The 17,009-nt window shown below is 36.9% G+C and overlaps 1 protein-coding gene across 2 annotated transcripts in view; it reads left to right on the forward strand.

Annotated features, from left to right (window-relative positions):
• The window catches only part of TOPBP1 (DNA topoisomerase II binding protein 1), a 60,877-nt gene extending 44,744 nt beyond the window's left edge, over positions 1 to 16,133 (forward strand). For both annotated transcript variants that reach the window (XM_046003432.1, XM_046003431.1), the window contains exons 21-28: positions 1,226 to 1,446; positions 2,479 to 2,645; positions 2,881 to 2,992; positions 4,193 to 4,356; positions 5,147 to 5,284; positions 7,191 to 7,280; positions 7,459 to 7,620; positions 15,400 to 16,133. In XM_046003432.1, coding sequence (XP_045859388.1) covers positions 1,226 to 1,446; positions 2,479 to 2,645; positions 2,881 to 2,992; positions 4,193 to 4,356; positions 5,147 to 5,284; positions 7,191 to 7,280; positions 7,459 to 7,620; positions 15,400 to 15,543 — 1,198 coding nt within the window. In that variant the 3' untranslated portion in view covers positions 15,544 to 16,133. The remainder of the gene's footprint in view (positions 1 to 1,225; positions 1,447 to 2,478; positions 2,646 to 2,880; positions 2,993 to 4,192; positions 4,357 to 5,146; positions 5,285 to 7,190; positions 7,281 to 7,458; positions 7,621 to 15,399) is intronic.
• The last annotated feature ends 876 nt before the right edge of the window (positions 16,134 to 17,009 follow it).

A 17,009-nucleotide genomic window follows, 5' to 3' on the forward strand; every position in this document is an offset into this window, starting at 1 on the left:
TTTGTTCCATACCAAGCAACTGCTTTCACGTTGTGATATGATTAATATTTTTTATTACCTCCCCTGAGAAATGATTTTAAGATCCAGTTTGCCTCATTTGAAATGGATTCAATCGGTAATTCTCTCTGTTCTGTCATGTTAGTGTTAAATAATATTAGTTCTAAATTAATTTCTTACTAGAACTACATGTATTTTGTATTCTCTTTACGAATGTATCTTCTAGAGAAGGTGATTATAGATCACAGTATAATATGACTGAAGTTCCGTAGTGTAACTACATCTTTTTCCTGATAGAAGAATCTCCAATTGTATTGATGAATGTTAGGTGACTTGTATCTTGAACTGATTGATAGAGCTATGCATCTGTCTTATGCTACCTATGTGTTTCATGAGGCCAATTCTATGTCTGGATGCCGAGTGAAAGTGGCTTTTTATTTACTGTACTTCAGATCATGTGTTGACATTACAGAGACCCTAAATCTTGTGCCAAGTCAGAGTAGATAAATAAACTCAGAATAAAAGGCTATCTTCCTTGTATTTAGGCAAATGAACTGCGGGGGTACCATCAGCTTTGGTAAATTATATTTGCTAAGATTCCACTTACATGTATATACAAAGAAAGAAAATAGTTGGAATTATATTTACTCTAGTGGAGTTGCTAAAATTATGACATAAAACACACTTCACTCTCGTTCAGTATATGGCTGCTCTATCTTAGACTCTAGGAGGTTTGGTTACCAAGAGCCAAAGGGACCTTCTTTTAAGGCAGCTTTTATAGTACTAATTATAGTTTTTATTATTTCAAGTGATAAAAATACAACATCTTGTAAGCAAAGTAACCAGTTTTCTGAACATGACCATGTTTCCTTTCCCTAAGTCTGTATAAAATAGAAATTCCATTTTTAAATACAGCAGTCATTTTAGAATTTTAAAACAATTTCTTGACAGTAAACCTTCCCCTTTGAAGTTTTAAATAAATGGACATTTAGTCAAAATGGGTGTTTCCTTTTGTAACTAAAATATTTTGTCAGTTTCTGGAAGAAATATTTTAAAAAGAAAAGATGTCCCAAAATGCATTTACTCAATATTTTGAGGTAGCTTACTCTTTGCTAGATGGTGGGCATATAAAGGTGAGCCTCAAATTTACCATTTAACTTACGGAATTTATGACTATAGATGTTGTTGTAGTTAACTGCTTATTAAAATTGTCGCTTTTATTCCTTAGGCAGTCACGTCAAACAGTACCTGATGTCAACACAGAGCCCTCCCAGAATGAACAGATCATTTGGGATGACCCGACAGCCAGGGAGGAGAGAGCAAGACTTGCCAGCAGTCTGCAGTGGCCTAGTTGTCCCACACAGTATTCAGAGCTTCAGGTTGACATTAAAAAATTGGAGGACTCTCCTTCCCAGGAGCCTTTACGTGACTCAGAAATTGCTGAACAGGGTAATGAGAAGAAATCTATTCATTTGTTTGTATTAAGTACATGTTGACGTCTTAAAAATAGATAAGCACATCACAGTTCTCTGAATTACACATGCAAACAAAAAAAACTTGCTAGATATTTCTGATTTTGGTTTAAATGTAAGGGAAAAATTGCTATGAATTGAGGTAACTTGTTAGTAAAATTGAAAAATATATTTTGATTCTTAAATTTGGAAATTGAGGATTGGGCAGTTTTTTCCATAGTTTTCCCTATTGTTCTTCCTCTCATTCTCATCCTTTATTTGTAGCATTAATGTTTGTTTTCTTCCCAGTCATCTTATTTTCATCTAAGTCTTCTAAATTCCACCCAGCAGGTACCTACATTTGTTCTTTGGATTTGTATGTGTTCCTTTCTGAATTCTCCCAGTTTTTTTCCCCTTGAGCTTTACCTTGAAGACAAATTGATTCCTGTCTTTCATCTTTCATCATCTTTTTCCCCCCCATTTTCTCATATCACGTGATTATGTCTCTGCACTAGGTAGATTTTCTCCAAGTGTAACATGGCTTTCATTTTACAAATTTGGGTTACATTGTTCTGATGAAAGCCGGGTAGTTAAGAGGTTGGGAGGGACACCTGGGTGGCTCAGTGGGGTAAGCCTCTGCCTTCTGCTCAGGTCATGATCTCAGGGTCCTGGGATCGAGCCCTGCATCAGGCTCTCTGCTTGGCGGGGAGTTGGCTTCCCCCCCTCTCTCTCTCTGCCTGCCTCTCTGCCTACTTGTGATCTCTCTCTCTTTGTCAAATAAATAAAATTCTAAAAAATAAATAAGGGGTTGGGAGGAGCCCACAGATAACACCATTTGCCTTTTTAAAAAGCTAATTAATTGCATTTATTTATAAGCTCTAGAAATAGGCTATTTCTTTTTGCATGTACTTTTTACATTCCAGAATTTGTGTTTAATTTCATCTTGGTTAAGACAGATGAGAATATTTGCCTCAATTTGTTCTTAGTCGTATTTGGATAACATCACACTGCAGCATTTTATTGCCCTCAGCTGTCTGTGATCCCGGAAACGTGTGTGTGACTGAAGCTCCAAAACCCCCAATCTCTGAAGAACTGGAAACACCGGTAACAGACAACCACCTGATCCCTACACCTCAAGCGCCCAGTATTGCCTTCCCCCTTGCCAACCCACCAGTGGCTCCACACCCTAGAGAGAAGGTTAGTTTATCCTTAGTATGATGAAAACCTTTTTGATATTGCTATTATGCTGCATTAGAAATTTGCTGGTACCACTATTAAGAGTTCGCAAGTGTTGAAAACTGCATTTCTCTGTATCCTATTATTTCTGTATTTGGTAAGTCAAAAACCAAAAATGTCACTTAAAAGAACCATGTACCTGATTGATAACCTTTTTAATGTTAATTTTTTCTAAAATAAAACTCTTTCATTTCAGATTATAACAATAGAGGAAACACATGAAGATTTAAAAAAACAGTATATATTTCAGTTGTCATCTCTGAATCCTCAAGAACGTATTGATTATTGTCACCTGATTGAAAAACTAGGTACAAGTATTTTAAGTCAAAAATGTAACCTTCCTTGGAAGTCAGTGTAGTTGATATCATTTGTAAGATGTACAAATTGAGAAAAAAAAGATGGGTGGGGCACCTGGCTGACTCAGGTGGTAGAGCATGCAGTTCTATATCTTGGGGTCATGAGTTTGAGCCCTATGTTGGGTGTGAAGTCTACTTAAAATAAAAGAATCAAATAAAAGATGGGTAACTTAAAAAAAAAAAAAAAAGAAGGGTAACTTGTCCTAGGTGGTATGTATTGACTCAGCATTAGAACTTTGACTTTTTATACTTCTAAATCTAAAGTCACTGGGTCATAGGATTTAAAGATTTAAATTGAAACCAACCATTAAAATGATTTAAGAGTCTCTTTTGCTGCCTTGAGCTTTTGTTCCTTGATGAAATCATTGAAATTACAGACTTAAAATACAACTGCATTTTTGTGAGGCTGGAGGTATGGTAATTAACCCAGAGAGGAGCTCCTTCTTAGGTAACATTCTTATTCAAGTATTATCAGACTCCATCTGACATCCTAGAAGCAGCATACTAGACAGGTAACCTGGTGCTTGCTCTAAGCAGTACTGTCCAATAGAAAGAGAGCAAAGGCCACTAATTTTAAACTTAGTAGTAGCCACAATTTAAAAAGGAAAAAATGAAATTAATAAAGCATATATTTTATTTGACCTTTACATGAAGTATGTTCAACATGTAATCAATATAAAATATCAGTGACATTTTGCACTTGCAGCACATCTGTTATAAAAGTTATAAATCAAAATTGTTCAGCTTTACCTAGAGCTTCCAGAATAGAAGAAGCTGCTTCATTTCCTGTTTCCTATATTTTGTTCCATGCCGGTAAACTCTGGACAAGAGTAATATCAACAGAGGATTGTCTAGAAGAGGGTAGAGAAGAGAGGCGGATGAGGACAGATTGTGCTGTAACTGAGTCTTGAGTAGAAAGGTTTTGATACTAGAATGTGCTCCCCCTGCTTGTGCTTGCTGCTTGCTCGCTCTCTGTCAAGTAAATAATCTTTTAAAAGATATATTTTATAAAAATATATATATGTGAAGTAAAATAACCATCAGTCAAGGCTTTTCAGGTTATTTGGTGCATTTTATTTATAAATAATTTTATGCTGAGTTGACATGTTTTTCCTAGGAAGAAGTTAAGAATTCAGTTTTTCTCTACTTTAGGTGGGTTAGTAATAGAGAAACAGTGCTTTGATCCCAATTGTACACACATTGTTGTGGGACATCCACTTCGAAACGAGAAGTATTTAGCCTCAGTGGCAGCTGGGAAATGGGTGCTTCATCGCTCCTATCTGGAAGCGTGCCGGACTGCTGGACACTTCGTACCGGTGTGTATTCAAGTTAATATGAAGAATCATTATTCATTAAAAGTAATTACCCTAATAATTGATTCCAGCATCTACACTGACCGTTCGTGTAATTGAAATAACCAAATGTGACCAATTAGATTATTAAATTATCTGGGGACACCTGGGTGGCTCAGTCAGTTAAGCATCTCATCTGCCTTCCGCCCAGGTCACGATCCCATGATCCCAAGTTCTGAATTGGCCACTTGTTCAACAGGGAGCCTGCTTCTCCCTTAGCCCCTCCCCCTGCTCATGTTCTTGCCCGCTCTGACAAGTAAATAAAATCTTTTCTTAACACTTTTTTAAAAAATATTAAATTGTATATAATATTTTGGTCCCTAACTAACCATCATAGTAGCATCTATCATGTAGTTTTTGAAGTTTTCAATCAAGATACCTCAGGGATCTGATTTCCATGGACAGGTAATCAAGCTATTAACACATACTTCCACTGAAAACTATCGTTCTTTGAAGTTCCTCTTACAATAGATGAAGCCCAGTAATCTATATATTACCAATTACTAAGGTGTAGTTATCTGTATTTCTTAGAAATGTATGCAGTATTTTTCTGATTTCTAATTAAATGTCAGAATACTTGACCCTCCCATGAAGCCAAATTAATGTATATTTCCTTCCTCTGTGCTCATAAATTGATGCTTATTTAATGCTATTTATGACAATTGAATGTATAGCTTTTAACTCTTATGTGATTATGGGCTCCTTGAGGACATATTGTAGGGCCAGATCCAAGTGTTTTGTACTAATTGTCTAGGAAGAAGACTATGAATGGGGAAGTAGTTCCATACTTGATGTTTTGACTGGAATCAATGTTCAACAACGAAGACTAGCACTTGCAGCAATGAGATGGAGGAAGAAACTCCAGCAAAGACAAGAATCGGGCATTGTTGAGGTATTAACGTATATATGGTGATAGGAATGGCATTTAGTGTCATGATTATTACAGATTTTAATTTTAAGAGAATATGCTTATTAACAAAATAAGGATATTCTACTTGTCTTTTATGCCTTGTTGATATACTTAGTTTGGGCATTCTGAATTGGGCTTAATGTTAATTCCTAATTCTTTTAATCATGATTGAGAAGAAGATATATATAATGTTGATGGCTCTTTTAAGAATATATGTGTAAGTGGGGCTCCTAGGTGGCTGAGTTGGTTAGGCATGCAGTTCTTGATTTCAGCTGAGGTCATGATCTCAGGGTGATGAGATCAAGCCCTGTCATCGAACTCCTCGCTCAGCTGGGAGTCTGCTGGAGATTCTCTCTCCCTCTCCCCCCACACTGTGCATGTGAGTGCTAGCACATGCTATCTCTCAAATACATAAATCTTTTTTTAAAAAAGTAAAAAGAAATGGTAAAAATAATTTAAATATATGTGTAAAATGTGACCCATACTATATTTCTTCCAAAGACACTTTAGCATCTACCTTCGGGGTTCTTAACATGGGATCCACAGACTCTCCCAAAGGCATTGTAGATCAGACTCAGGAGGACTGTTTATACACTTTGGATGGGGCAGGAGAATACATCCTTATTTTTCCTCACCTCCAATTGAAAACATTTCCTTTTATTATAGAAGTCTATAACAAATCACAAACTTTTAATAGTACCTATGATTTTACCCTAACAGAAATCTATCTTTGCTTTGCATTATAATTCCAAGCATCTTGAGATATTGCTTATGTTCACTTTTTTTTTAAGATTATTTATTTGACAGAGATCACAAGTAGGCAGAGAGGCAGGCAGAGAGAGAGGAGAGAAACAGGATCCCTGCTGAGCAGAGAGCCCGATGCGGGACTCGATCCCAGGACTCTGGAATCATGACCCTAGCTGAAGGCAGAGGCTTTAACCCACTGAGCCACCCAGGCGCCCCTATGTTCACTTTTTTTTAATTGAAATATAGTTGATACACAGTGTTACGTTAGTTTCAGGTGTGTAACAGATTTGACAACTACACTGTTCTCACCACAAGTGTAACTACCATCTGTCTTTACCACTTTAAAATTATAATAGCTATCCAGCCACCATTAGGTCTTCTATTTAATTCATTAATACAGAAGCACACCTATTATGTCACCAATTTGTAAATATTTTGATTATTTTTAATAAAATGTTTTTTTGTAATCCTTTACACTTTATGTTAAAACCAGTATTTTAAAACATTGTTCATATGACAGAAATTACATTTCAATAAAGCTGTTTCTTTAAAAGAATTATTTACAGAACAGGTCCGTAGATTTCACTGGGCTGTCAGAGGGGTCCGTGGCTCACAAAAATGTTAGAAACCCAAGTTAAACAATCTTGTGTGTTGTATGCTTTGCTCTCTACTGTGTCCAAGCTCCTCTTAGCCTAATTCCCTTCTTTTAGAGTAATTCCACTGGCTTTTGTTGATTGTAATTCCTTAGTGAGATATTTTATAGTTCTGATTTGTAAATATTTTCAAGAGAAATATAATGGGGGTGTCATCTAATCTGAGAAGTTGTGCATTAAGTTCTACCCTGGATTAATTATAAGAAAAAGTACAAGAAAAGACTAGACAAAAGTGAAGTTGTTTTGTTTTATGTTAATCATTAAAACATTTTCCTTCATTCCTCAAGTATTTATTGATGGCCTACTGTGTGCCGAACACCATGGCTATGTGTTTCACAGTATTCTGACCAGAGACAGTTACCGCTGTGGCAGATGGTAAAGGTTATAAGATTATTTGTTGACATAAAACTAAATTTACAGATAAAATAATGTATTTTTTGCATTTATTTCCCAAATAATTTCAACACTGATTATTTTTTCATTTGTAGGGGGCATTTAGTGGGTGGAAGGTTATCTTATATGTTGACCAATCCCGAGAAGCAGGATTCAAACGCCTTCTTCAGTCAGGAGGAGCAAAGGTTTGTATTGAGTCAACTTGAAGAATTTTTTTACACAAATTATTTTCCAACCAAGATTGCTGTGATCAGTTCTTGATTTTCAGTACTTTGTGAGATGGTGGTCCTTAAGTACAGATTATACAGCTGAATACTTCTGGGCACCCATAGATTGTGATGCTTCTTACTTTTTTTTCTTTAGGTACTGCCTGGTCATTCTGTACCTTTATTTAAAGAAGCCACACATCTCTTTTCTGACTTCAGTAAACTGAAACCAGATGACTCAGGGGTTAATATAGCAGAAGCTGCTGCCCAAAATGTGTACTGCTTGAAAACAGAGTACATTGCTGATTACTTGATGCAGGTTTGTAAGATTTTGTCTTTGCTCTCCTCACCGCCAGAGATAGGCTTATCTGCATAGGGATGTGACTGCACAGCAAAACCCTTGGCTTGTTTATTAATAGAATGTTCAGCTTCGGTTGTGCTCTCTACAATCCCTTTCAGTTTCATTCTATTTTTTATAATAATGAATACATACGTAAACATTTAGCTTGGAGTTAAATGAGGCAGGTATAAAAATCTAGGTACCTCTAAAAGTCTTAAAAGTGCCCTAGATAATATTGGAGTATTGCTTTTCACAAATAGCTTCAGTTTTTCTTTGAATAGACAAAGATCTTTGTCCTAAACACCTAAAATGCCATCAAGAATCAGCAAGGTATGACACATGATAATAAATGGCTTACTACAAAGGATTTCAAACATAATGGTATAGAAATAAGGGGAAGCCAAAACTCAGCCTGCTGTATAATTTTTGCTGTTTGTGTTTGGGAGTTTTTCAGGATATATAGAAAGAATGGCTAAAACGTAAACAATAAAATCTTTGTCATAAAGCAGTGGGATGTACTGATTAGGAATCAAGAAGCCAATACTAACTGCTAGAAACACCTAAATAACTTTTTTAAAAGCTCAAGTTATTTTATTCTCTGCTTTTCTCAGGGTTGTATTGTGTGTGTCGGGCACTAGATGTCTGGAGGAATGCAATGGGGGAGTGGCTGCTCTGTATTTCTATGTCTGAGCTCATCATTGCCTACCTAGCTCTCAGATGTAGGTCAAAACAGAACACTTCTGTGGGGGCAAAGCAGCAGACTAGGGAAGGGAGAGTAGTGATTTCATGTTCAAGTTCATGGTTGAGATAAGCCAAGCACAAGTAAGACTCTTGAGATAGAGCCACCCCAGTGTTCTGACCTCAGGATAAATGCAAAGGGGTGAAAGGGGGGACATTAATTAAAAAGCTGGGTGCATTGGCTGCAGGGATCTTGGTAATGACAGCGTTCAACACGTCCTCAGTCACACTGCTCCTGAATGGTCACCCTCTACTTCAAACGGTGTCGTCCCAGGATCCCCATTCACCATTCTTTCTCTTCTCGTTTGGATCTCCTGTTTCTGTATGCCATGTCATCCTGAACTGCTCTTATTTAGTTGAAGGTCATCTTGTAGTAACTTCTTGAGAAAGCTCATGGGAGATAAACTGAGATTTTGTATGTGTGGAAATTCTTTTTTTCTGTGATTACATTTCTCTTATTTGGATGGGCATCAAATTCTGGGTTGGAACCTATTTTCTCCTTAGACTTTTGATCTCTTATCTCCTTCTAGTATTGCTGTTGAGTGGTTAAAGCCATTTTGATTTATAATCTCTTATATGTAACTGTAATCTATTAGGAAGCTCTTTTTGTCCCTAGTTTTGTTATTTCAAAATGATAGACTATCATGAGGGTCTCATTATTATGCCAAACATGGTAGGCCTCTTCTGGTTTGGTAACTTGTGTCTTTCAGTTCTGGGAAATCTTGATTTTAATAATTTTTTTTCCCCTCCACTTTCTGTTTTCTCTAGTACTTCTGCTACTTGTATATTGGATTTTATTTCACAGCTATTTTTAATCTTCACTTTTTGAGAGGTTCCCTCAGTTCAGTCTTCTCCTTTTATGAGGTCTTCATTTTGCTATCATGTTTTTAATAATTAAGACCTTTTTTAGTTTTTTGAATTTACATTTTAGTATTTTAATAACACCTTTTTTGTTTCATAGATGTAATACCTTCTACTGGATCTCAGAGGATTTACTGATTTTTTTTTTTTTTTAACTTATTCTGGTATATTCTCTATCCACTAAGCTGCATTTCCTCTTTGTTTAGGTCTTTATCTTCCATATTAGAGGAAGTTATCAGATTAAGAATAGAGGATAAAAAGCTGATTGGAAGTACTGAGCACACAGTTGGGTCTTGGCAGTTTTGATCTGGATGCAATAGTCTTGGTGGCCTAGTTGTTGGGGACTGTCTTCTGGGTTCATACTTAGGTATACTTGAATTGTTTCAATTTATCCAGAGGAGTCTTCCAGTCTGCCTGAAGGAGGGATCTGGGCACCTTTTTTTTTTTTTTTTAATTGAGATATAATGACATAGGACATTAATTTCAGATGTTCAGCATAACAATTGTATGTATTCATGACTGTATATGCAAAATTATCACCATACATAATGACAGATTTTCTTTCTTGTGATAACTCCCAAGATTGAGTCTTTTAGCAACTTTCAGATATACCATAGTCTTAACTATTGTACTCACCATGTTGAATATTACATCCTCAGGATTATTTATTTTATTTATTTTAAAGATTTTATTTATTTATTTGACAGACAGAGATCACAAGTAGGCAGAGAGGCAGGCAGAGAGAGAGGAGGCAGCAGGCTCCCTGTGGAGCAGAGAGCCCAATGTGGGGCTCGATCCCAGGACCCCGGGATCATGACCTGAGCCGAAGGCAGAGGCTTTAACCCACTGAGCCAGCCAGGTGCCCCAAGGATTATTTATTTTTTAACTGGAAGTTTGTACCTCTTGTTCACCCTTAACCATTTCCTCTAGCCTCACACCCTGCATCTGTCAACCCCATCAGTTCTTTCCATCTGTCCTATTTGGGGTTTGTTTTTCATTTTATTTTGTTGGTGTTTTATCTTTGTTTTAAGATTGTATTTATTTATTTGACAGAGAAAGCACAAACGGGGAATGCAAGAGGGAGAAGCAGGATCCTTGCTGAACAGGGAACCCAGTGTAGCACTTGATCCCAGGACCCTGGGACCATGACCTGAGCCAAAGGCAGTTGCTTAACCGACTGAAGCACCCAGGCACCCCTGTTTTTTATTTTAGGTTCCATGTGTAAATGAAATCATCTAGTACGTGTCTTTCTTTTTCTGACTTACTTCACTTAGCATCGTGCCATCGAGGTCCATCCATATTGCTGTAGTTGGCAGGGTTTCCTTGGCTGAAATGTTTTTCATGGTTGATTAATCCATTTGTGTATGTGTGTGTGAATTTTCTTCATCTGTCAGTGCACACTCAGGTTTTCATAGCTTGGATATTGTAAATAATGCTGCAGTGAACATAGGAAAGCAGATATCTTTTTGAATTCGTGTTTTTATTTCTTTTAGATACATAGAGGTTTGAACTGTTGAATCATCAGATAGTTCCTTTTTTTTAAGATTGGATTTATCACAGTGTTAGTTTCAGATGTGCAATATAATGCTTCAGTAATTGTGTACATTGCTCAGTGCTCATCAGACTAAGTGTACTCTTGAGGTATGTTTATTAATTTTTTGAAGGAAAAAATAATGGCTGCATCAGTTTACATGCCCACTAAAAGTACACATCCTCATCAACACTTTTTGATAATAGCTATTCTAACATGTGTTAGGTAATATCTCATTATAATTTTGATTTGCATTTCTTGGATGATTAGTGATGATAAGCACCTTTTCATATACCTGTGACCGTCTGTCTTTGGGAAAATGTCTATTCAGATCCTCTGCCCATTTTTTAATCAGATTGTTCGGGATATTAACCCCTATCTGATAGATGATTTACAAATATTTTCTCCCTTTCTTAGGCTGCCTTTCCTTTTGCTGATGGTGTCCTTTGCTATGCATGAGCCTTTAGTTTGAGGTCTCCCCACATGTAAATTTTTGCGTTGCCTTTCATTTTGGTGTGAAATCCAAATAATTTTTATCAAGACCAATGTCAAGGAGCTCATGACATATGTTTTCTTTTAGCTTTATGGTTTCATGTGTTAGGTCTTTCATCCAAATCTTTGTGTTTTTTTTTTAAAGATTTTATTTATTTGACAGAGAGAGAGAGATCACAAGCAGATAGGGAGGCAGGCAGAGACAGAGGGGGAAGCAAGCTCCCCGCTGAGCAGAGAGCCCAATGCGGGGCTCAATCCCAGGACCCTGGATCATGACCTGAGCCGAAGGCAGAGGCTTACCCCACTGAGCCACCGAGGCGCCCCTTTCATCCAAATCTTAATCCATTTTGAGTTTATTTTTGTGTATGGTTTAAGATAGTGGTCCTGTTTCAGTCTCTTGCATGTAGCTGTCTAGTTTTTCCAACACCGCTTATTGAAGAAACTGCTTTTCCTATTGTATTTTCTTGGCTCCTTTTTAATTGTGTGTGCCTGGGTTTATTTCTGGGTTTTCTGTGCTGTTGATCTGTGCGTCTGTCTGTGTGCTGGTACCATACTGTTTGGTTACCATAGCTTTGTAAATAGAATTTAAAATCAGAGCGCATGATGCCTCCAGCTTTGTTCTCCTTTCTCAAGATTGCTTTGGCTATTTGGAGTCCTTGTGATTCCATACAAATTTTAGGATTGTTTTTTCTACTTCTAGAAAAATGCCATTGGAATTTTGATAGGGATTGCATTGAACCTGTAGATTGCTTTGGGTAGTGTGAACATTTCAATAGTGTTAATTCTTCCAGTCCATGAGCGTGGAATATCTTTCCATTTATTTGTGTCATCTTCAGTTTTTCTCGTGTCATCTAGTTTTCAGTATACAAGTGTTTTATCTCCTTGATTAAATTTGTCCCTAGGTATTTTACTCTTGATGCAATTGTAAATGGAATTTTCCTTTATATTTGAAATGGCTTTCTTTTAAAAAGGGTATCGTTGGGTCTTGCTTTTTTATTCTGTAGTCCATCATGTAATTATTGGTATGATTGGATTTAGGATTTCTTGCAATTCAGTTTGTCTTTGTTCTTGTATTCTTCCTTTCTTGCCCTATTTTGGGGGGCAAGGGTGTATTTTGCTCTATAGATTACAATATACTTAACTTTTTATGGTCTAGTAGAATGATATTGTGCCACTTCACATGGAATGTAGAAATCTCGTAGTCGCACAGGTTCCTTTACTTCCCCTAACCTTTAAACCAGGGGCCAGTAAACTGTAGCCCACAGGTCAAACCCTGTCCACTGCCTGTGTTCCTAAGTTTTACTGGCACACAGCTCTATTCACTCGTTTATGTGTTCTCTTTTCTGCTTTTGCACTCCCACAGCTGGGCTGAGTAGTTGCAACAGAGACTGTCCCAGACAGCCTGAAATATTTAATGTCGGGTCCTTCAGTGTAAAGCAGGGGGCCAGCAAACTTTCTGTAGTTTGTTGTCTATTTTCCATCTGTCTCTTTACAGTTCCACAGAACAGTGTTCTGCCTTAAAGCAAAACTTGCTTAAACAAGCCTATGTATTTCAAGGGAATTAAAAGGAATAATATAGTCATATTTATCCTATCTGGTATCAATTTCCTTCATTCCAAAACTTTGATTTCTAGTTTTTGATTTGATTTTATGGGACCAATTCTGGGTTTTTTTTTTTTAAGATTTTATTTATCTATTTGACAGAGACCACAAGTAGGCAGAGAGGCAGGCAGAGAGAGAGAGGAGGAAGCAGGCTCCCTGCCAAGCAGAGAGCCAGATGCAGGACTCGAGCCCAGGACTCTGAGACCAGGACCTGAGCCACCCAGGCGCCCTTCTGGTTTTCTGGTTTTCTTTTATTTGATAGTGTCTATTTTACCTTTATGCTTGAAGGATATATTATTTTTTTTGTAGGGCATAGGATTTGGGGTTGATAGTTTTTTCTTCTACTAAAGATTCCACTTTCTGCTGCCCTTCATTGCTTCTGAGAAGAAGTCAGTAGTAATTTGAATTCTTCTCCTGTATGCAATGCACTGTCTGATTTTTTTTTTTTTTCTGGCTGTTTCATTTTTGATTTTCACCATTTATGATATTTCCAGGTGTGGTTTCTTTATATTAATCCTGCTTCATGTGTGCAGGGTTTCTTCAGTCTGTAAACTTCTCTTTCACCAAATTTGAGAAATTTGGATCATTACTTCTCCATTCTTTCCTGTCTAATTTAATCACTCATACCTTTTGAAACTGTCCCACAGATCCCTCGGGCCATGGTTACTTTGTTTGCAGTCATTTTTCTGTTTTCTGACTAATTCTTATTTATCTGCCTCCAACTTAACTGATGTTTTTTTATTTTTATTCTATTCTTAAGCCTGTTCCATGAGATTTTTTAAATAGATATTTAATTTTTTTTTACATCTAGAATCTCTGGTTCTTTTCTATAGTTTGTTTGTCTACTTTTTCAAGGATAAGTGCTGCTTTAGTATCATTGTCTACTATTTCCAACATCTGGGTCATGAGCAAGATGTGTGGCTTTTGGGGCGCCTGGGTGGCTCAGTGGGTTAAGCCGCTGCCTTCGGCTCAGGTCATGATCTCGGGGTCCTGGGATCGAGTCCCGCATCGGGCTCTCTGCTCAGCAGGGAGCCTGCTTCCCTCTCTCTCTCTGCCTGCCTCTCTGCCTACTTGTGATCTGTGTCTGTCAAATAAATAAATAAAATCTTAAAAAAAAAAAAAAAAAAAGAAGTCACTCTTCATGGAAGCTTTGTTTAAAAAAAAAAAAAAAAAAAGATGTGTGGCTTTTATTTTGAGGTAATTGTAGCTTTAAAAAAATGCAATCGTAAGAAATAATACAGTTCCCCCAGTGGGTACCATCTTGCAAAAACAGAGTACAATATTACAACCAGGATGTTGACCTGATACAATCCCCCTTTCCCCTCTGATTTCCCCACTTCGACTTCATGTGTCTGCCACCACAGTCAAGACACAGAACAGTCTCACTACAGCAATCTTTCATTTTGCCTTTTCTTAACTACACCCACCTCCTTCCCTTCATTCTCTTCTCCCAGCGGTCTCTTGTAACAGTTAATTGTTAATCTGTTGTCAGTTTCTTTAAATCTTAAAATGAATCAATATAGTGTATCTTTTTTTTTTTTGTAGCAAAATTCTCTTGAGAATCATTGAGGTGTTACTTGTATCAGTATTTTTTTACTTTTTATTGCTGAACAGTTCATATATACTACAGCTTAACCATTAACGTATTGAAGGATGTCTGGGTTGTTTCTACTTTGGGGCTATTAATAAAGCTGCTATGAACATTTTTTGCACGTTTTGTGTGAAAATAAGATTTGATCGCACTAGGATAAATTCCTAAGTTGTGTGTGTCCAGGGTGGTCATATTTTACATTCCTACCCATACAAGTGATCCAGTTTTTCTGTACCCTCACCTATCATTTGTCACTTTATTTTAGCCATTTCAGTATGTCATAATCTCTCATTGTGGTTTTAATTTGCAGTTCCACAGAATGCCTTTGGTGTGCTTCCTAAATGTCTTAGGGTGGTTGCTTTTCATATATTTGGGTCAGAAGTTGTCATCAGGGAAGAGTTAAATCAAAAGGCACTTACCCAGTATTTTGTGACTCATTTTCATGTTATTCAGTCTGCCATCTTGCTAGAAAATTAAGTTTTATCACACTTGTAATAAGGAGGGAAAGGTCCTTTAAGGTTGGAATGTGGTTGTGAGGAAGAGAAGTGCAAGGATTTTAGAGGCAGTGTATGAATTTTGGCTTTGCCACCTGCCAGTTATTAAAAAAGTTTAAATAACATTATATCTTATCTGTAAAATGAGGAATAACAAACACCTATCTCACATGTTTTATGATTAAATAAAAAAGATTTTTAAAAATTGACAATACAAGGTGTCACATCTATACTTTACAAAGAAACCATTATCAAGATCTAAGCTGGCCCAATTCCACCTAAGCTATAAATTTATTTTTCTCATAAAAGGTGAGATTTTTGTCACACCGGTTCTGTTCCCTAAATGTGATGTGCTAAGTAGCATACCTTAAAAGACCAAGTTTAAGTTTTTCTGGTTAAAGAGCACAGTCAAAGGAAAAAAATGAACAATCTTTTTTCCTCTTTTATAGGAATCCCCTCCTCGAGTAGAAAATTACTGTCTCCCAGAAGCAATTTCGTTTCTTCCAAATAATAAGGAACCTGGGCCTGGTTTATCACAGAAGAGGAAAGCTCCTACAGAGAAAAATAAAATCAAACGACCTAGAGTAAACTAAGAATGTTTACTTTTCAGTCACCAAACATTAGTATTTTAACTATAAAGCTTGAATGTTACTGTCCTCGATTTGCATAGTAATTTAAAGACAAGTGTCTGAAGAAGAATTCCGCTTCAGAGTGTAATGATGACCTTGCTTGTAGTTTTTAACACCTGAAATTTTAATCACTGAAATATTAACTGTTTTACCTGAAATAACAACAAAACACAAAGCCTTAGCTAGCTTGTCATTAAACTGCATTGAAGGTGTATGGGGCTGTTTATTTATTTTCTTGTAAATATCTGAGACTGTAGCTTAGTGGAAGTTTTAGTAAGGTGATGGATTTTGCCTTAAGATGGCTGCTTTAATTCGTAACAATAAGGAAGTTCTCAATTGGGATTTATTCATGTTTTCCCTGATTCTTCTCACCCCTTTCCCTCTTTTTAACAGGAGCCTGAGTACAAGGTTTAATGAGGAACTGAGGCTTTAAACTTAAATATATGTGAGTGTATATATGTATATGCATGTCTGTACAGATCTCCATGATGTTTGCCAAGTTTGGGTGCCCAAACTTGGAAAATAAAGTCAATAAAGAATAAAAGTGACTCATACAAGTTCAGGTAAGTTTTTAAATGCAAAGCATTCTGGTGTCCATTCTCTTGTTGAAGCATTAAATGATTTGTAAGATTTAGCTTGAAAAGCAAATTGCTGGGACCCCTGGGTGGTACAGATGGTTGAGCATCTACTTTTGGTTTCAGCTCAGGTCCTGGGATCAAGTCCCAAGTCAGCTCTGGGCTCAGCACAGAGTTTGCTTGGATTCCCTGTCCCTTTCCCTCTGCCCCCTCCCTAAAATAACTTAAAAAACAAAACTCAGTGAATTGTTAGTTATATTTCGGATGTTTGTTACTTACGTAGGATATTCTATTCCTGGGTTAAAAACCCTTTTATTGGAACTACAAAATTGCATTAGCCTTTATTAATCTAAACGTAAACACCAAATACTACATGTGTTACCACAGTCCTGGAAATGTAAGGCTACCTCATTTTGCTGAAAGGAGGAACCAGAATCAGAACCATGTTTTTGATGTAAATGGTCCCATTTCATAATGACTCTTTGAAAGGCAAACTCAAGTGGCGAAGGGTTAAAATTCTTAACCTGAACACAAAACTTCAAGTTTTTAATCAGATCTTCCTCTAAATGGAGAGAAAGAGTAGTGGGGGTTACCCCGGCCCTTCAGAGGTTTTGGCTTCGAACTAAATTCACAGCTCAGGACAAAAAGTCCTGCACAGCCAAATAGATAGCATTGCCATGGAGCATGCCCTGTCCCCAAACAAAAACACCCAACCTGCTTTTACCAGGGCCATTTTGTGTGAGTGGAGTCTTTTCACTGGCAGTTTGCAATAAGTTTCGCTGAATTTCATCCTTTAAATTCTTTGAAATAGTCACCACCGTTCAAAACGATTTCATGTGTACTCTGTTAAAGAGA

Source organism: Meles meles, chromosome 4 (assembly GCF_922984935.1).
Source record: "Meles meles chromosome 4, mMelMel3.1 paternal haplotype, whole genome shotgun sequence".
NCBI classification, from domain to species: Eukaryota; Metazoa; Chordata; class Mammalia; order Carnivora; family Mustelidae; genus Meles; species Meles meles.